We start from the raw sequence: 22,118 nt of genomic DNA on the forward strand, positions 1-22,118 counted from the left end.
GACCGACCGACATCTGCAAAACAATATACTCCTCCTTCTTCGAAGGGGGGCATAACAAGGGCCATATCTTGGAAAGAATTATATTCTTGAGTTATTTCATTACAATTTTAGTGAATTTATTACAAACTAAAATTTTATTAGGGCAATAATAACCACTTGCATGCAAAACTTCAACCGAATTTTCTAGGTCAAATAGGGGTCATAACTTATTTCAACCAAGAGTCTGAATGGAAGTTGGATGAGAAGGATGTCTTGTGTGAAGTTTCAATCCGATATAGATAGTTATTAGATAGTTAGTTGCATGAAAAACTTTAAGTGACTTAACAAAGTTGAGAAAAGACCATAATTTACATTAAATCTAACTAAAATTTATTTAACTTAGTTATTTTAATAGGTCTGATGACAGGAAAGCCATCTGGCTGTTATTGTCAGACAGGTACACTTAACTACCACTATACTTGATCTCTAGAAATCTTTTAGAGCAATTGTTTGTCAATATTTTCTAAAAGACTAAAAATACATCATTGCTTCATAATCAAAATAGCAACATAACTTTCAAATGAAAATGGTGTAAAAGATATTTTGCACACCCAGTGTTGGTTTTTAGCTTCACTATTCAAAGAATAGTGAGAACTGATCCACTCTATCAGGCATGCAAGATTATATCTTCGTCACTGTTGCATGTATTAGATTGTAACTTTACACAATGTTTCCTTGTCATCAAATATATTGACATAACCAAGTCAGATAACTCTTGTTTGAATTTTATACATGTCATGGCGCTTTTTCCACTTAGAATGTTTTATTAAAGTTTTGCATGCAACTATTAAGCTGTGTCCCAGTAACAGTTACATGTACCGGATTGAAACTTCACACAGTTCAGTTCATTTGCTAAAGCATTTAGCCCGATACTTCAGCAGCCATCAAACAACATGGGCTGGAAGGATAGGAAACTTTTAGTCAACTGAAATAATTTACAGCAAAGAGGGAGGAGAGAGAAGACTTAGAAGGAAGAAGGAAGTGGAAACCATTCAAAAGTTGTATCAACCTCTGATATATATTAAGATAGCTGTGTTTTACTTGCAGAGTCTAATAACAAAAGGCTTTAGTTTGTATTTATTGTGTTTAACAGCACACCATCACAATGTAGGTCATATGGCGACTTTTCCAGCTTCTGATGGTGCATGACGACCCCAGGTGCCCCTCCAGGCATTTTTTCAGACATTGAACCTTTGACCTTCCTTAAGCCAGCTGGATGGCTTCCTCACATAAAGAATGCTACACCCCATGAAAGGTTTCGAATCCACATCAGTGTGAGACAAGAGATTCACAGTCAGATAATTTAAACACTCGACCATGGAGGCACCTAAATGACTTCAGACATCTTGTCTCCAGCAAATCATCAAAGAGACTATATGCCTCCTAAGATTTGGGTCTATGACTACATCTGATTATACATCTTGTGAAATACAATTGAGTTAACAAGACAATGAAGGCATCGGGGCTTGGAAAGAGACTAGAAACATTTAAGCTAACTAGAAAATACGCAAATACTAAATCTTACCAACATTAATTCTTCCTCCATTTAACCCTCTCATTGCAATCTTGAAACCATCCCCAGGTTGTCCTATAACATTTGTAGCAGGTACCTTACAATCTTCAAATATCACAGCTCTTGTTGGTTGTGAATTCCAGCCTACCTAGGAATATTTCGAATTCAACAAGCAATATGATTGGGCTATTATTATTATAGTAGCTTGATCTGGGATGCTGTATTCGGCTCGAGCAAATTTTGATATGATGTCTGATAACACAAGGCGTGCAAGCGCCGAGTGATCCAACCTGGCAAAATCCACGAAAGTAGAATACAAAATCCCAGATCTAGCTACTGTTATAATGACCCTTTTATCACATACATGTACTATTTTGTTATCGAACGAAATCTTCTATGTTTTAACAGTTTATTGATGTTTAAATAGAACTGAGTGTAGTTTTTGTGTACGCTGTCTATAGAACTGTGTCAGGTCATGCATATTAAATGAAAGTAGTCTGGCAACCTACAATACAAAAGGTACAATACAGATTTTTTTCTGCCTGTTCCTATTTACTTGTAAAATACAAGCCGTATTTTAGACAGAACTTATATAGGTATATAATAAATTATATTCATGTAAAATAATAAATTATATTCATGTAAAGATGTCTTTCACGAGACTGAAACCTGTATTTTTCAACTTTATCTTCTCTACTGACCCAAAAAAGCTATTGACATCCTGCTGTACAAAATAAAACACACTAGAAACCTCATATTCTTGCAAAGTGAACTTAATTGTATGTGTGTTTCATCTGAGGATCAGTTTCTCATACCAAGAGGTGGAGGACAAATGATTTCAGACACAATGTCTTTATCAAATCGTCACAAAGAACACCCACCTGGCCCGGGGATCGAACTCACAACTTCAAAAGAAGACCACCCAAGGAACATAATTATGGGCCAGCTAATGATTTCAAAGGACAGATGGTAACTGATCATTATAGCTCACCTTGAGCAGAAAGTGCTTTGATGAGCTAAAAGTGCAAGTTTTTAATATATTTTTTTTAAAAAAGCTTTGTCTTTAACAAAAATCAGTGATTAAGCTGCTTTAAACAAGATCTATATCATATAAACCTTTTTCTCCTTCTTGCCAAAGTCAAGACCAGGAGTCCCTTTCTCTACGAGAAGACAGGAAATCCCTTTTGGACCTTTGTCCCCTGTTCTACTCATGACTAGATACACATCTGTTTCTCCACCTCCACTGATAAACATCTGAAAATAATTATTCAAAATTTACTGGAAAAATATTTTACATTATCAAAGGCAATCTTATGGCTTAACAAGAGCTGTCCGTAAGACAGCCAAGCTCGACTATTCGAAATATTGTCCCAGAAGCAGGAAAATATTACCCAAAAAGGTTAAATATCAAAAGAGTTTTAAGTTCAAAAGGGGGCATAATTTCACCAAAATGCATATCAGTTATGGGACTTGCTGCTATCAACTAGTTTTATAACCCCAAAGGCACATGTGAAGTTTCAATTCAATATCTGCATTAGTTTTGGAGATAGAAACTCGCATGTAAAACTTTAACCAGAATTTTCAAAGTCCAAAAGGGGGCATAATTTGCCCAAAATACATGCCAGAGTTATGGGACTTGACCCAGTGAGGTTGGTAATTGATCTAGAAAAAGAAAAAATAAGTTTCAAATCTATATGCCTTTTAGTAATTGCTGTATGTACTTGCACGCAAAACTTTAACCAGGATTTTCTAAGTCCAAAAAGGGGAATAATTTGCTCAAAATACATGTAAGAGTTATGGGACTTGATCCAGTGAGGTTAGTAAATGATCTAGAAAAAGAAAAAATAAGTTTCAAATCTATATGCCTTTTAGTAATAGCTGTATGTACTTGCACGCAAAACTTTAACCAGAATTTGCTAAGTCCAAAAGGGGGCATAATTTGGCCAAAATGAAGGTCAGAGTTATGGGACTTGCTGCTATCAACTAGTTTTATAACCCTGAAGACACATGTGAAGTTTCAAATCAATATCTGCATTAGTTTTGGAGATAGTAACTTGCATGTAAAACTTTAACCAAAATTTTCTAAGTCTAAAAGGGGGCATAATTTGCTCAAAATACATGTCAGAGTTATGAGACTTGACCCAGTGAGGTTGGTAATTGATCTAGAAAAAGAAAAAGTAAGTTTCAAATCTATATGCCTTTTAGAAATAGTTGTATGTACTTGCACGCAATACTTTAACCAAAATTTTGTAAGTCCAAAAGGGGGCATAATTTGCTCAAAATACATGTCAGAGTTATGGGACTTGACCCAGAGAGGTTGGTAATTGACCTAGAAAAAGAAAAAATAAGTTTCAAAGCTATATGCCTTTAATTGATGGCTGTATGTACTTGCATGCAAAAACTTAACCAAGGTGTGACGCCGACACCGACGCCGACGCCAGGGTGAGTAGAATAGCTAGACTATTCTTTGAATAGTCGAGCTAATAAATATATTGTGAGCAAAATATCCAACAAACAATAGGTCGATATTAGTCATAGTACTTACTGACAGTGAATACTAATGAGTATGTGTGACACAGGAATATGTTAGTCTGTACCTGTTTACACCCCCACCCTTTTATCTACCCTTTACCCATTTTTGTATTTTGCATATAATTAAAATGTGCTATTGTTTGATTTTAAAGTAACCCATCTTCTATATTTTTCGATTACAGTTCCTTTTTGTTGCGGGCCTACTTTACGATGCACGGCCCCGGCTGTGTTTAGGGTGCTCTGTGCATTCGGAAAATCTACCCTTACCTTTTATTTTTCCTAAAAATTGAAATCCTATTGAAAGTAAATTCACTGCTAAAACTTGGACAAAGCTTGCTGTCCTTGCCATTCACTTGCTGGTAAAAGGGCAAATATAAAAGATTTGGTGTAAAAGATATTTCACTGGTACTGCCAGTTAGTAAGTACATACTATACAAAACAAGAAAGAGAAATTTTAGCAGGTTTTACAGAATAAAAATGTCAGGAAAAAAGGGGTATAACTTTTTTTACCTAAATTTCTATTAATATAAATATGTAAATACATGGATCATACAGAATACTCTGAACATATCACTTTCTGAGAATGGATCCAGTTCACATAATGTAGTCAGGTTTGAGAATAAGGGTGCCTTTACACTGCCTTGCAACAGAATGCTATTACAACTATGTTATGAAGTCTTGTGTTTATGTGTGTGAGGTTTTTGGTTCCATTCTTGACCATTGCTTAAATGTTTGCAGTATATTTTCAGGGTATCAGACTGCTCCATATCTCTATATTTAAGCCACGCCATGAGAAAACCAACACAGTGGGTTTGCGACCAGCATGGATCCAGACCAGCCTGCGCATCTGCGCAGTCTGGTCAGGATCCATGCTGTTCGCTAACAGTTTCTCCAATTCCAACAGGCTTTAAAAGCGAACAGCATGGATCCTGACCAGACTGCGCGGATGCGCAGGCTGGTCTGGATCCATGCTGGTCGCAAAGCCACTATGTTGGTTTTCTCATGGTTAGGCTCATTTAAGTGAACGGTATAAAAACACTGGGTCATTGTTAAACAATCCAGATTACTGTTAAATGAAGTCTTGCCCCAGATATTTGTTAGGTCAGTTAAATACCTGTTACCAGTATACAAATGTCTACAACACAGGGATAGGGGCTTAGTAAAGGATTAGGCCTATACAGGACCTCCATAGTTCAAATCACATTGTCGAACATAGTGATAGGCCTATACAGGAATAGGCCTATACAGGACCCTTATTAAAAAGTTGTTCAAGTCAAAAAGTCAAACACAGGGATAAGGCCTATACAGGAATTTTTTTGTCTCTGTATAATAGAAATATTATCATACCCATGATTTTCAAAGTCCAAAAGGGGCCATAATTCTGGCAAAAAAGCAATGTAGAGTTAGGGTACTTACTGTCCAGAGTCAGCTTTTAATAGCAAATTACTGCTCCGAGTTTTAAAGCAAAAGCTTTGAGTCCTTGACCATTAAAGAGAAAAGTTAACCTAAATGCAAAACTTGCTGTACAGAGTCAGCTTTTGATGGTGAACAAGTGTTGCAAGTTTTAAAGAAATGGCTTTGATAGTTTAGGAGAAAAGTTGATCTAAACACAAAACTTAACCAAGAAATCTGATATTTTCTAAGTTCAAAAGGGGCCATAATTCTTGCAAAAAGCAGGATGGAGTTACGTTTCTTGCTGTAAAGAGTCAGCTTTTGATGGTGAACAAGTGTTGCACGTTTTAAAGCAATAGCTTTGATATTTTTGAAGAAAAGTTGACCGAAACATAAAACTTAACAAGGCAATGCCGACGCAGACGCCGACACCGACGACAATCAAGCGATGACAATAACTCATCTTTTTTTTCCAAAAAATCAGATGAGCTAAAAAGACAATTTGTTTTAAATCGAGAAATATGAACTAATCTTAAAAAATATTACACTCCTGATGAAGTTAAACAATATCACCTCTGCAGCACTCATGCATATTTCTTGATACAAGCTAATAACCTATACACACGGATGTCAATGTACATATATACAGTTTTAGCGGAATCCATGCAAAATGGTATGATCAGTCAATAGAGAAATAGATGCAGCCAATTTTACTGTTAACCAGTTAACTGTTTGGAAGATTTAATGGTTAACCACTTATTAAAACAATCGTATATTGACACTCCAACCTATGAATATTGCTACCCAACTATTTTGCTATAAAATGTTTGTATATAAAGAGATAAAAACTTTTTATCCTTTATCTTCCTGGACATGAAGAAAGTACCATACATTTATTCTTGACAAGTTACAGACAAATTTCTGGGACCCAAGCTGCCTCTGATAATTCCTGTAAAAAGCACTTGGAGTTTTACCCTTTACAAAATATGTATTCCAATGCATAATCTGGCAGACATATTAAACTGTACCTACCTACCTTAGAACCATTGAGTATATAATAATCTCCCTCTTTTCTAGCTGACAATGACAAATTGGCAGCATCACTTCCATGATCTGCAGAAAAAATCAGTACGCTGTAAGTCTAATCAAAGATAAGCTTAAAGTGGAATTATGTGCATTTTTCAAGTAAAAATCCAGCTGAAATAGATGTGTGTAAAAAGGGTGGAGGAAATTATAGCTTTTAACCCATTATACCAAACTCTTCCAGTTACCAATACAAAATATTAACAAGAAGACTGAAGAAAAGAACTATTATTTTATTAGTCGGATTTCTTTATTTCTAAAGCATCAACTTCAAATACTTATGCAACATTATCATTATTTTAACACATTTCAATTGCTTTTATAAAGCATTCACCAAAAGCACGCTATGTGCAGTAAGATGCACAAAATTTTTACTTTTTTTTTTCAGCTAGCATAAGCTGTATTTGCTTAATTCCTAAACCAGTAGGAGTGGATCTGTACACAATTAGGACACCTGACTATAAAACCTGGGTTTGTGCCCCCCACCACTCTTCTCACTCAAATTCCTAACAGTCTCTTGTATGAGCATAGAAGTCTTAAATCTAGCACATTAACTACATGTAATCAGGAATTAAAGCATCTGTATCTTATCTGCACTACTGTCTTAAGATATTTTTTGGAGGTGAAACCTATATCATCAGCTCCCTTTATGCCTCAGACAGTAAAATTTCCTGTGCAGCACTGAAAGTAATGCTATTCTAACCACTTAATTATGCATAATCTCTATTTGGACAGCTGCTTTATCCTGTTTTTAACATAAAACTGAAATCACTATGGAACTATAAATATCTTACTTGCTTCAGTGAGACAATATGAAGCTAACGCTTCCATAGTTGCTAGTTTAGGTATCCATTCACTTTTCTGATCTTCATTTCCAAACTCGTCCACCATCCATGCACACATACTGAAGATTGTATTCAGAATTTTTACTTCAATTTCTATTGAACTGTTTGCTAGCATATCCCATTTTATCAAGGTAACTAGAAAATGCTTTTGTAAAAAAGCGCATGTCTCCCCAAATGCAAAGTCCTATAGGCAAGAAGTCAATAGGGGTCAGGAGCAAAAGTCAAAGAGACACTGATGGTTGACTGCAATAGGGATCGTCTACTTGGCATGTCCAGTCATCCCGCTAAATTTCAACACTCTTGGCCTAGTGGTTCTCAAGTCACTGTTCAGGCTCCTAAGACCTTGACCTTTGATCAAGTGACCTCAAAATAAATAGGGGTCATCTACTCTGCATGTCCAATCATCCTGTTAAGTTTCAACGTTGTAGGTCAAGTGGTTCTCAAGTTATTTCCAAAAAATGATTTTACATGAACAGGCCACTGTGACCTTGACCTTTAATTGACTGACTCCAAAATCAATAGGGGTCACATACTCTGCATGTTCAATCATCCTATGAAGTTTCAACAATCTGGGTCAAGTGGTTCTCAAGTTATTGATCGGAACTGGTTATCAATGTTCAGGCCCCTGTGACCTTGACCTTTAACGGAGTGACCCCAAAAACAATAGGGGTCATTTACTCTGTATGAACAATCATCCTATGAAGTTTAAACATTCTGGGTCGAGAGGTTCTCAAGTTATTGATTGGAAATGGTTTTCCATGTACAGGCCCCTGTGGCCTCGACCTTTAACAGAGTGACCCCAAAATCATTAGGGGTCATCTACTCTGCATGACCAATCATCCTATGAAGTTTCATCATTCTGGGTCAAGTGGTTCTCAAGTTACTGACCGGAAATGGTTATCAATGTTCAGGCCCCTGTGGCCTTGACCTTTCACAGAGTGACCCAAAAATCGTTAGGGGTCATCTACTCTGCATGACCAATCATCCTATTAAGTTTCAACATTCTGGGTCAAGTGGTTCTCAAGTTACTGACCGGAAATGGTTTTCAATGTTCAGGCCCGGGACCTTGACCTTTAATGGAGTGACCCCAAAATCGATAGGGGTCATCTACTTTGCATGTAGAATCATCCTATGAAGTTTCAACATTCTGGGTGAAGTGGTTCTCCAGTTATTGATCGGAAATGGTTTTCCATGTTCAGGCCCCTGTGACCTTGACCTTTGATGGAGTGACCCCGAAAGTGACCCCAAAATCAATAGGGGTCATCTTCTCTTCATGACCAATCATCCTATGAAGTTTCAACATTCTGGGTCAAGTGGTTCTCTAGTTATTGATTGGAAATGGTTTTCAATGTTCAGGCCCCTGTGACCTTGACCTTTGACGGAGTGTCCCCAAAATCAATAGGGGTCATCTACTCTTCATGACCAATCATCCTATGAAGTTTCAACATTCTGGGTCAAGTGGTTCTCTAGTTATTGATCGGAAATGGTTTTCAATGTTCAGGCCCCTGTGACCTTAACCTTTGACGGAGTGACCCCAAAATCAATAGGGGTCATCTACTCTTCATGACCAATCATCCTATTAAGTTTCAACATTCTGGGTCATGTGGTTCTCTAGTTATTGATCGGAAATGGTTTTCAATGTTCAGGCCCCTGTGACCTTGACCTTTGACAGAGTGACCCCAAAAACAATAGGGGTCGTCTACTCCAGCAGCCCTACAACCCTATAAAGTTTGAAGGTTCTAGGTCAAATGGTTCTCAAGTTATTGCATGGAAATGAAGTGTGACGTACGGACGGACGGACAGGGCAAAAACAATATGTCTCCTGGGGGAGACATAATTACTTTCAGCTACACTTTAAAAACAAATAAAGAACTGTTAAACTTGAACTGTCTTATTCCATTTTGTACAACTTTTAAAATGAATTCACTTTTTTTCTGCATGTTGATCCTTTGATCATTCTTCTATCTAAATAATTTTTTTTTTTTTAGAATTATGTAAAACTTAAGACCAAAAATGGCTTGTACATACATGTATGTATAATACTTTTTAAATGAGATCAAATCTCATATTATTTACAGAGTGCATTAGGTGGTATATCTTTTCTCTTCTGTAACTGATTCCTGAGATTTTATCACTGACTGTAAATACTGCAGAACCATTTAATTTTGCGAGCAAATAATTTTGTGGTTTTGGCCTGAATAAAGTCGAACTTCGTTCCCTCAAATTCAGATAATTTGAACACCATTTCCGCACGCTCATCGTCAGGTCACAGCCAAATTCCTATATGATATTTATTGTTCAATAACTCGAAATACCTATAACTCGAACACATTTTGACTGTTCTGTCGAGTTTGAGACAACGAAGTTTCACTGTAGCTATTTCACGGAGATATGATTTCATGGACATCAACTTTTGAACATAAATTGAGTGGCAGTTTTACTTTTCTTGTGGTTTAATTTCATCTGTGAAAGTAAGTCCCCCACAAATATTCATGCTTTCATAGTATACTGGTATGACCATTAAGTCCATAAGAACTGATACTTCTGATACAAGTCTTTACCAATCTATATTTGTGAACTTATGAATAAATCCCCAACAGAAATACTTTAAATATTTTATAATTATGACTGTGAACAAATTTTTCTTTCTAAAAAAATAAAATCATTTATGCTACTAAAGTCACCATAAAGTTCTGAAATAAAGAGTTATATTCCTATCAAAAAATATAACTTTCATTACAGTTAACTAAAAATTAACATTTTATTTTAAACAGTCAGGGGTGTAACTGTTTATAACCCATTTGAGTTATTGCTTTAACTTTCATAACTGGTTTCAGTTATCATAAAATATTACAAAGCTCTCCTGTGCCAATTCCTCATTTTGAATGAGACTAATGCAATTATTTCCTGAATCCTTGACCTTTTATCTTTCCAGCTATGCAGTAAAATTTTCTAAGCAAGGCTGATAAAGTTTAACGCAAAAGTTTTAAAGCTATAAAACTCTTAATATCCAATTATGCTTATCAGGTCATGCTCAGGCTAAAAGAGAATTGGATTAACCACAGTTTGCTACTAATTTCACTTTAAAGGTGACTTTGTGAGAACAGCAAAAAGGCTTTTTTTGAATAACTTACCTGAGTTAACTATATTTTATAATTAATACAGGTTATAAAATGCTTGAAAAAGTAACTGAAATAGGTTACATAACTTAAAACAGTTACACCCCTGACTGTTAAATGGAAACAAAATTTTAAAATCCAAAAAGGACCATAATTTGAAGAACAATGAATTAATTTCCACCAAGAGTTCTCTGACCTGGTTATGTAAGTACATTTTATGTTAGGTGAAAAGGATGTCTTGTGTGAAGTTTCAATTCTCTATAAATAAGTAGATGTTACTGAGATAAAGCTTGTAGGTAAGTTGACTATGCAAAACTTTAACTGAATTTTCCGAGACAAGAATGGGTAATAATTTACACCAAATCCAACCAAAAGTTATCTAACTTATTTATTTCAGTAGGCCTGAAGACTGAGAAGCATTGTGTGAAGTTTCAATGCAATAATTGTTACTGATATACTGCTTAGTAGCATGCAAAACTTTATCTTAATTTTTCAAGTGAAAAAATGCCATAATTTATATTAAATTCTAATATGCTTGTAGCTGTTAAAACACGCTTAGGCTAGAATGACGTCAAATTAATGTACGGTGACGTCGAAGTTTTTGTTGCGACCAAGAAAGAGCGCTACTATATTTTATCTACTGTTTTAGATTAAGGGCATATTAGAATCAAAATAATTTATAGCAAAACTGTGTTTTAAAACTATTTATACACTCGGGCAGTAATACGCCGTACAAATAATTTCACTCGGACTGCGTCCTCGTGAAATTATTACACCCAACGTATAACAACCCATCATGCATAAATAGTGTTAATTAAAAGCACTCTTTTTCTATAAATTATTTCTTAATTCAACCAAGAGTCATCATCTGCCATAGCTTGGTTCTTTCAGAAGGTGATGACTGGGATGCAATGTGTGAAGTTTCAATCCAGTACATACAAAATGGTTACTGGGATATGACCTTGCACACAAATGACAATCACCAAGATGAGTAGAGCAGCTCTCACTATTTTCTGAAGTCGCGCTAAAAATTATTATTGGGCAAACATTGAGACTAAAACACTATTTGTTGTCCTACTGGTATAAGAACAAATCTCACTTGTGAATACTGATGTAAGCAGTTGTACTGACACAACCCTGAGATAAAGCTTCAAAAATCAGTGAAGCATCTGTCCTTCCGAGACCTATACCTCCAGACTCTTCCTTACAGTATATAGCACCAAAACCTAGACTGCCTGCCTTCCTCAGTACTTCCACAGGGAATGTCTCCTGGAAAATATAGACATAAAATGTACATGTCTCCTGTTGCAAGTAATAAACTGTATGTACAAATATCCTGAATAAAACCTTAATAAAGAGCTGTCTATACATAGGTTATCTGTCAGAAACAATTAATATTTCAAGCTATATTTAATTAAGGCAACTGTCTCAAAAACTAGATTACAGTATTTCTCTGAAATATCAACATGCAATGTATATTGTACAATAAACAGTAAAATAAATAGCAAACTGTCTGAGGTTCTGAAACAGATAAAACTTACGTCTGCTGTTGAGGACAACATTGTAATTATATTCATTTTAGGAGTTTGACTTTAACTGGTTATACAATGAGACACAAAAAAATGTTCAAAATATTCACATCTCATGAATCGATCTGTTTCCAAACTTTTGCTCAAAATTAAGGAAACAAGAGCTGTCACAGGAGACAGTGTCCTAGACTATTTCGATGCTGGATAGTGAAGCTGGGCACATCTGAGGAAGCTGCAGCTGTCACTGGAGTGTTTAATGACTCCAATGTGGATGAAGATATTGGACAATAGCTTGAGTCTGTGTCAAAAGTAATAACAACAGCTCATAGAACACGAAATGCCCCCCTTGATGCATTCAGTAATTGCACAAGAAAATTATTTGGTCACTTTGCACTGGATCAATAATTATGGGTAATTTACCAATCAAAAGTAAACTCTATATCAAATGTGATCTTAGACCAAAGCGTTCTCTAGTTGTCTGGCAAATAAGGTTCTACTGTTCTGGGTCAGTGTGATCTTGACCTTTGACCTACTGACCTCAAAATGGATAGGGGTCACCTGCTGGTCATGATCAACATCCCTATTAAGTTTCGTGATCCTAGGCCCAAACATTCTCAAGTTATAGTCCGGAAACTGTGTACTTGTTCCAGGTCACTGTGTCCTTGACCTTTGGCTGACTGGCCTCAAAATCAATAGGGGTCATCTACTGGTCATGACCAACCTCCCTATCAACTTTCATGATCCTAGGCCCAAGCGTTCTTGAGTTATCATCTGGAAACTGTTTAACTGTTCCGGGTCACTGTGACCTTGACCTTTGAGCAACTGACCTCAAAATTAATAGGGGTCATCAAAATCAACTGTGACCTTGACCTTTGACCTACTGACCTCAACATCAATAGGGGTCATCTACTGGTCATGACCAACCTCCTTATCAATTTTCATGATCCTAGGCCCAAGCGTTCTTGAGTTATCATCCGGAAACTGTTTAACTGTTCCGGGTCACTGTGACCATGACCTTTGAGCAACTGACCTCAAAATCAATTGGGGTCATCTGTTAGTCATGACCAACCTCCTCTATCAACTTTCATGATCCTAGGCCCAAGCGTTCTTGGGTTTATCATCCGGAAACCGTTTAACTATTCAAGGTCACTGTGAGCTGGACTTTTGAGCAACTGACCTCAAAAGCAGAAGGTGTCATCTATTGGTCATGACCAACCTTTTAATCAACTTTCATGATCCTAGGCCATAGTGTTCTTGAGTTATCATCCGGAAACCAATTGGTCTACAGACCGACCGACCAACATCTGCAAAACAATATACCCCACCTTCTTCGAAGGGGGGCATAATTAATAAGAGAGATAAAGATAAAGTGTATCAAAACATTAAATTAGTATAATTCTAAGCAAAAAGGGGGCATAATTCATAAAATATTGGTGCAAGAGTGATGCACCTTGTGTCATATGATGTGGGTGATGATGTTGAACAACTACTTAAAGTTTGAATCAAATCTATTTAGTAATAACTGAGATAGAGTGAAAGTCTACCAACATTTAACCTGAAATTCTAAGTAAAAAGGGGAGATAATTCATGATATACTGTGCTAAAGTTATGGTCCTTTTGTCATATGATGTGAGTGATGATGTTGAACAACTACTTTAAGTTTTATTCAAATCCACTCTGTAATAACATCTACATATAGTAAAAATGCATCAAAATTAACCTTAAATTCTAAGTAAAAGAGAGGCATAACTCATGAAAAATTGCTGCTACAGTTATGGACCTTGTGTCATATGATGTGGGTGATGATGTGGAACAACTGTTTTAAGTTTAAATCAAATCCATATAGTAATAACTGAGACAGAGTGAAAGTGCACCAAAACTTTAACCACGGTGTTGACGCGGAAAGACACCAACGCCGGGTCAAGTAGGACAGCTGTCCATACTTTGTATAGTCGAGCTAAAAAACTACCTCACTTAATATGGATGTTTAATGATTAACATGTTTTTTTAATGATTAACATGTATTTAATATTTTATTTTGGCATGGCAGTTTCAGAGTATTACACAGATACAGATATGCACCCATGTCTCTACCTTACCTCTAGATCCCATTTTGCCATATGTGGTTGAAGTTCATTTCTGGCAAAGTCTGTAGCTACACGTTGAATCTGTTTTTGTTCCTCATTCAGTCCAATGGAAGCTAAAATAAGTAACAGAGCAATCATTTTTACATTCCTTTCTAACCTTTTCTTAAACTTTTAAGCTACAGTGAGCATTCAATCCCTTCTCTCCAATGCAGCATTCATACTCTCAGACTTCATGATTTTAATTTTTTTACTCACAACAGTTTCTCTTTGTTGGATCCTTTCTTAAGTACAGTCAACATCATACATGCCACCATTTGTATTAAGGAGGTAGGTTACCTTGTTACAAGGGTAAATTCAAATTAGTTGAACCGCAGCATCTTTTTGTATTTCGTGTAATATGAAGCTCTAACTGCTAAAATCTCAGTTTCGTTTGTCTCTGTCCCTTCAAGTTCAATTTTTATCCAGGTTGGAAGAACATGACCCTCCAAAGGTATTTCATATTGAAAGAAGAAGGAAAATACAGATATTTAACACTTTTCAGTGTATTTCAGTTTCACTGATATTCGTAGAAGTCCGCACAATCTATAATTTTACTAGTATGCGCGTTAGCTTTCTAATATAAGCTTAAAATGTATATGTCGCGGGGCTCGTGTTTCCATGGTAACGCATTTTCTCTCATTTTTAAACAACTATGTATAAAAATAGGGGTTTTCGACGGCTTCAGTGCTATTCTGTTAATGACCAACATGGAATATTTGGGTAATATTATTAGCAACATACCAAGCACTATACATGGTACCCTATTTTTCTTAATGTTTAAAGTAACCATGGCAACAGAGATGTTTAAAATGGCTTATATCTTGCTTTTTGTCGTAATTTCTTATATAATAATATTGAATAAGATTATCTTTCTCGTTGATGTAGCTTTAAAACATATTATTTCTAACGTAAGTTATATTTTCGTGTTATCTGCATTTATTCAAACAAATTTCTAAGCTTAGAATACTTACAGCAGTACCCCTCGTCTGGCATTTTTCATGGAAAAATCGTTCAGCATGCTACTATTATTCTCATGGATATTGTTGAAATGAAAATAAAAAGCCGAAACTGTGTTTCTTAAATAGACTAGTGTCAACGCTTTTGAATTTTACATTTAGATACATAGGTCACGGGCTTCGTTTCCATGGTAACATCAATTCAATTCAAGAAACCACAATTTTCTACTGAAATTTGAACAATTTTAGATCTTAGTTTTAGTATATAAATAAAAAATTATCAACGGAACCTGAAAAATAGGTATTACAAATCAAACTGCTAGATTTTTTATTTGAAAATGGCCGTAACAAGTAACCTCTCATCCAACTATATTCCAAATAACATTGGTTACCATCATCCATTTTCTTACATTCTGCATAACATCTCAATATAACTACATAAAAGAAGCAAAATATTGATTATTATTCAGAGGAAAAGACTCATAAAGAATATTTCAGCAAATAATATTTATTTGAAAATAGTTTGAATAAAGAAAATGCACAGAATTACGCTCTTTCAAGATAAAAGCTTTTTATTTTGCGCGGTAACTGACACGTAACGTCATGACGTCAATGACGTCATCTTAAGGCAACATTGTTTTGAAGCGTTTCTGCGGCAATTTATTCATTATTTCTGCATTATTAAACCATAAAGCGTCAGATCGAAGATAGGTCTATGATTTGTTTTCAGAAGAATGAATATACAAACACATTTAGTTTGTCGTAAACGTCGTCGTAAATCGTCACGTTAGCTTCCGGTTGGACATGCGCACATACAAATATAAAGGTAACCTACCTCCTTAAACAACTTTTCTGTTAAACAACCGCTTCAAATCTTGCCAGAACATTATACATCCCACTATAAACAACTTTTGCTTTACCTGACCATCGACCACATGAAACCAACTTGAGAAGGTAAAATTATCCGTAGAAGTATCTATTAAACAGCAGCTGCGTACAAAACTTATGCACATGTTATATACGGTAAATATATAATTAGAGAATAGGTTTGCACAATAATTATGTATAATTCACCTTTCTCATAGTCAGCAAATAAACAGTTTCAAAGGTCAGTGGACTGGGAGAAGTATTCACCACATTTCAGCATCTTTTGAACAATACTGAATTTCACAGTTTTGTGCGCATGGTGTATCAACAGTTAAGCATGATACTTGTCATCCTGGATTTAGCAAAATCTTGTTAAGAGACCATTCTATTAAAAGACCACTTTTTTGACAATCCCTTGTGCAATCCCTTAATACAATGTCTACTGTATATGGACTTCATGTAAAACATAACTGTTAGAACATACATACATACTGACAAACATTTATTACACTAAACAAGTTGTTTTCTTCTTCTTTTTTTTTGTCATGCAGGTGGTATTTTTGGTTCGCTGTTACGTATGTACTGACCAAGTCGGTACCTGTTGGTCATTTGATTATACAAAAAAAAGAAAGAAAAAAAGAACAACAATGTAATAGCAATGTTTGTCTATCATGTGCTTGTTAATCATTTTTACAAGGAAATAATATGTTAACTCACCAATTACTGATAAGATATTAATTAATTTCATTGTAAACTAATGAAGAACATCTCTGAAATTTTGATTTAAAACTCACATACGGGTAAACATTAAATAACTAACAAAAGCTGTTTCTCAAACACCTATGACCCCAACTTCCCAATGATGGCCTGTTGGGGGCAAGTCCAAAACATAAAAGAGTCACAGTCTTCAATTTATCATGGTTTTCATATATACATGATATAAGCATGTCAATGTTTTCTCTTAGAAAGTGCCAGGGGTACAGATCCATACCTTTAGAATCGCATTCTAGGGGTACGTATCTGTACCCCTAGACAATCCTGTAAGGGGTTGTATCGGGGTATAGGGTGTAGTGTGTTATTTACATCTTTAATTTTTGGCAAATGAACAATCAAATAAGATTTCAAGAATATTAAACTAAAGCTTGAATCTAACTTGTTCACAGATACCAGCATTCTAATCACGAGATTGTTAACATTTAATTACTTTCGAAATGTAAATAACTGAGGAACATCAAATAAATGATCAGGAACCAAACTGGAACTAAATAGGTTAGACAAAATGATCTTGAATTATGTTGCAATAAACCATTTATAATGATAATTAGAGTATTTATGTTTTCCTCACATTTGGTGACCATTACCAGATACAGGGGAATATTTCACATGTTTACAGTTCCTTCTACTCATGTCAGATAATTGATAATAAAACAAACTGTTCCTTGCCGATTATTATTGTTATAATAAGTAACAACATAAATGGACACATTGTAAAGATTGTTTTAATCAATTTATTCTTTTCTGCTGAATTTAAAATATCATTCAGTCAAGAATTAGAAACTCTCGTTAATCTTTTATCTACAGTTTACTTTACAATAAATTAATCGATACAGAACTGTATTTTCATTTGGAGTTCCTCAGTTTTTAATGAGATATCTAAGAAAATGTAAATATTAAATCGGGCAAACACTGGTATCTGTTGATTTAAGTTTATAATCAAGTTGAATATCGATTAAATCTTATTTAATATATCATTTTCTACCAAATTCGGATGAAAACAACCCACAATATCTGGGAAAAAAATGTATTTGTATTGGTCTTGCTGCTCTTGCAGAACCTTCATGAGTTCTGATACTTGTCTTCAACATCCATTTAATGTTATCTACCTTTTTAAGTTACACTTCTGGTATTTAATGAAGTTTTACAGTAGAGTCAATAATGACGGCTGACTGAAAAAATTTGGTGGTACTAAATCTAGTATCACCATGGTAACTACAGTATGCAACCAAGTTTTGAATTGTAATACATCTGTGGCATTTAAATGAAATTGCCTGGCAAATTATTCAAATTATCAATTGTACGAACACAGACATTTTCAACACAGGTGCTGGAAACTTAATCCTTTTAAATGTTCTATAGTCCTATATACGTATACAAATATACAGGACTATAGAACATTAAAAAGGATTTAGTATCTAGCACCTGTGGTTTTCAACCACATGGGTTATGGATCTGTAACTCTAGAATCAGATTCTAGAGGTACGGATCCATACCACTAGAGACTTCCATTCTCTTAATATGTATCTAAACTGATTTAAGGAGGTAGGTTACCTTCATATTAGTATGTGCGCATGCCCAACCGGAAGCTAACGTGACGATTTACGGCGACGTTTACGACAAACTAAATGTGTTTGTATATCCATTCTTGAGAAATAAAATCATGAACTTGTCTTCGATCTGATGCTTTATGGTTTAATAATGCAGAAATAATGAATAAATTGCCACAGAAACGCTTCAAAACAATGTTGCCTTAAAATGACGTCATTGACGTCATGACGTTACGTGTCAGTTACCGCGCAAAAGTAATAGCTTTTATCTTGAAAGTACGTAATTCTGTACATTTTCGTTATTTTAACTATTTTCAAATAACCATTATTTGCTGAAATATTTTTTTATGAGTCCTTTGCTCTGAATAATAATGAATATTTTGCTTCTTTTATGTAGTTATATTGAAATGTTATGCGGAATGTAAGAAAATGGATGATGGCAACCAATGTTATTTGGAATATAGTTGGGTGAAAGGTTACTTGTTATGGCCATTTTCAAATAAAAAGTCTATCAGTTTGATTTGTAATGCCTATTTTTCAGGTTCCATTGATAATTTGTTACTTATATACTAAAACTAAGATCTAAAATTTAAATTTCAGTAGAAAATTGTGGTTTCTTGAATTGAATTGACGTTACCATGGAAACGAAGCCCGTGACCTATGTATCTAAATGTAAAATTCAAAAGCATTGACACTGGTCTATTTAAGAAACACAGTTTCGGCTTTTTATTTTCATTTCAACAATATCCATGAGAATAATAGCAGCACGCTGAACGATTTTTCCATGAAAAATGGAAGACGAGGGGTACTGCTGTAAGTATTCTAAGCTGTGAAATTTGTTTAAATAAATGCAAATAACACGAAAATGTAACCTACGTTAGAAATAATATGTTTTAAAGCTACATCAACTAGAAAGATAATCTTATTCAATATTTTTTTAAAAGAAATTACGACAAACAGCAAGATATAAGCTATTTTAAACATCTCTGTTGCCATGATTACTTTAAGATATAAGAAAAATAGGGTACCGATGTAAAGTGCTTGGTATTTTGCTAATAATATTACCCAAATATTTCATGTTGGTCATTAACAGAATGGCACTGAAGCCATCGAAAACCCCTATTTTTATACATAGTTGTTTAAAAATGAGAGAAAATGCGTTACCATGGAAACACGAGCCCCGTGACATATACATTTTAAGCTTATATTATAAAGATAACGTGCATACCAGTAAAATTATCAATTATGCAGACTTCTACGGATATCAATGAAACTAAAATACACTGAAAAGTGTTAAATATCCATATTTTCCTTCTTCTTTCAATATGAAATACCTTTGGAGGGTCATGTTCTTCAAACCTGGATAAAAATTGAACTTGAAGGGACAGAGACAAACGAAATTGAGATTGTAGCAATTATCGATAAAACTTCATATTACACGAAATACAAAAACATGCTGTGGTTCAACTAATTTGAATTTACCCTTGTAACAAGGTAACCTACCTCCTTAAGCCTTAAGTCATTCAATACAAGTAGACACAAGAATGAAATGTCTACAAAAAAACTATCCGAATTTCTATCATATCCGATAAATGACACACTTTGGAGGTCAATACTTATGTAATATTTACAATATTAATACTCACGATCAATGCAACTGCCGGCTACCCAACTGTCTCCGATATAACGCCTGCTTGTTTTGAGAACTGCGTTACTTTTCTTCAGAAATTTTCCGAATTTTGCAAAATTTTGACAAGCCATTCCAAAATTGATTCTACATTGAAGAGTTATAATGGCGGGACTTTTAATTATTTACCCAAGTGCACGTAGATGACTTCAAACGTGAATGAATAATAAGACCTCATCAAGTACTTTTAAATTGAGAACTTTGAGAATTTAGTTATCATCTTAACTCCGTTTGACTGGTAAAAAAAACTGAAGTAGTACCATATTTGACACTTTGGAAGCTGGATAAAGGTAATTAATTAATCCTCTTATCTTAAAATCTGATGATAGTAAATCTGCTTAAACCTTACCTCCCGACACAAACCAAAACTATATATACCACAGAATGAAAAAATACATCTATCAAAGCAATGGCGTATAGAAATCACTGATTCTAGAACTTATCTTCATGAACCCATTGATGTGGGATCTTCGCCTCAATGGTAAAATGCAAATTTAGCTCCAGTCAACAAGAGGGACGACAGGTAAAACCCAGCAACTACAGGCCCGTACACTTTACAAAACCACGGATCATCAATTATCAAACTCTCTACAATCCTCGTCTTTCTGTACCATTGCGAGTATGCTCTTTTAGAAAGAGGCTATTATTTAAGATGATGATGATGATGATGATGATCTCCAACATGGTTTCAAGAGAAAAAAAAAGGATCTTGGGTGACCCAACTGAATTATATTTATAAATGACCTTGTCAAATCAGTGTACAACAAACATCAAATTTTCCTTTTAGATTTTAGTAAAGCTCTTGAGACAGTAAGTAACAAGAAAGCCAAAATGAGAAACTACGATATAGTGGTCAAGCCCCTGAATGGATTGAGGGTTTCCTTCACAACCGGGATGCATGCTTGGGCCCAATATACTCTTCCAAGCATATAAAAAAAATGACGACCCATAAAGTATTTAGTCTAAAGTTCGTCTATGTGCGGAAGACACTGCAATATACACGCCAGTAACTTGCGTCAATTAATTAAAAAAAACGACCTTAAAACATTAGAAAAGTGAGAGTTTGAATAATATATAGAATCCAATCCTCTGCCGATGTTAAGGCATTTATGTCACAAGAAGATAACATCCTATTCCCTAATTCTACCTGCATATGATGAGGAATATAAGGGTCAACTCAACACCCATAATAGATCTTAGACAGACCACAGTTGAAATTAACCTCCTAAGCCTAGTTCCAGAACATACAAACCTAATACACCAAATAGGCGGACAGTGCATTGGACTATGTCCGACTTTGACCGCACTAAAATGCTATGTACACAGTTTTAAACGGCCCTAATAAGAAAATCACGTCATTTTCATCCTCTGACCTACTGGTTAATCTCTGCAAGCAAAGAATATTATGTATACTCTTTCTTTCCTTGAACTATAGTCCTATGGAGTAGTCTTCCACCTGTTATTCTCTCGGGTAGTGCAATCATTGAACTTTGGTCTGTCACATCTCTTATATCTTTTAATCAGTAACACATTTTTCTTTCCCTTTTATTTCCCTTTCTATATGTGTACAATCTATGTGGATCTGCGTGCAAGAACATGTTTAGAGTATGTTAAGATTCCGACAGATAGAATAATGTATATATATATAAATAGTCGAAATCTTTTTTCATATCAGACAAACCATAACTTCGTGTTTCTAGTTTTTTTCTTCGTTTTTTTCTCTTCTTCTTCTTCTTCTTCTTCTTCATTTTCTTCTTCTTGGAACCTCCCTCGTGGAAAATTTATTAATATTTTGGGGTAACCTATAATTTTCTAGAATATTGAATACTTCTGTGCAATCCAAAGTCAACGGTCTCACACAGCAAATATTTATTCACCAACAACCAAATATATTTCTCATCCAGGGATTGAGAAGAAATCAATCCTAACCTTTGAACAGTCAAGGTTTTGGCGAAACACGCTTCCAACAGAAGTGTGCATTCCTTTAAGTTTCGTCTAAGAATCCTTGCCAAAGACGATTTGTATACGCTGGTCCATTAGAGGCTCTTAATGTAATGGTACCCTTGTACTTGCTGACTTGGAGAATATAGCTCCTGTGAATGGTCC

The 22,118-nt window shown here is 35.0% G+C and overlaps 1 protein-coding gene across 1 annotated transcript in view; it reads right to left on the bottom strand.

The window, feature by feature from the left end:
- LOC128556185 (isobutyryl-CoA dehydrogenase, mitochondrial-like) overlaps positions 1 to 20,136 on the bottom strand; it is a 34,506-nt gene extending 14,370 nt beyond the window's left edge. Inside the window, exons 1-7 of the mRNA XM_053540333.1 lie at positions 19,972 to 20,136; positions 14,152 to 14,252; positions 11,623 to 11,792; positions 7,354 to 7,463; positions 6,513 to 6,589; positions 2,669 to 2,806; positions 1,565 to 1,700 (exon numbers count right to left, since the gene is read on the bottom strand). Of these exons, the coding sequence (XP_053396308.1) occupies positions 1,565 to 1,700; positions 2,669 to 2,806; positions 6,513 to 6,589; positions 7,354 to 7,463; positions 11,623 to 11,792; positions 14,152 to 14,252; positions 19,972 to 20,086 (847 nt within the window). The 5' untranslated portion in view covers positions 20,087 to 20,136. The remainder of the gene's footprint in view (positions 1 to 1,564; positions 1,701 to 2,668; positions 2,807 to 6,512; positions 6,590 to 7,353; positions 7,464 to 11,622; positions 11,793 to 14,151; positions 14,253 to 19,971) is intronic.
- Positions 20,137 to 22,118: the final 1,982 nt, after the last annotated feature.

Source organism: Mercenaria mercenaria, chromosome 4 (assembly GCF_021730395.1).
Source record: "Mercenaria mercenaria strain notata chromosome 4, MADL_Memer_1, whole genome shotgun sequence".
NCBI classification, from domain to species: Eukaryota; Metazoa; Mollusca; class Bivalvia; order Venerida; family Veneridae; genus Mercenaria; species Mercenaria mercenaria.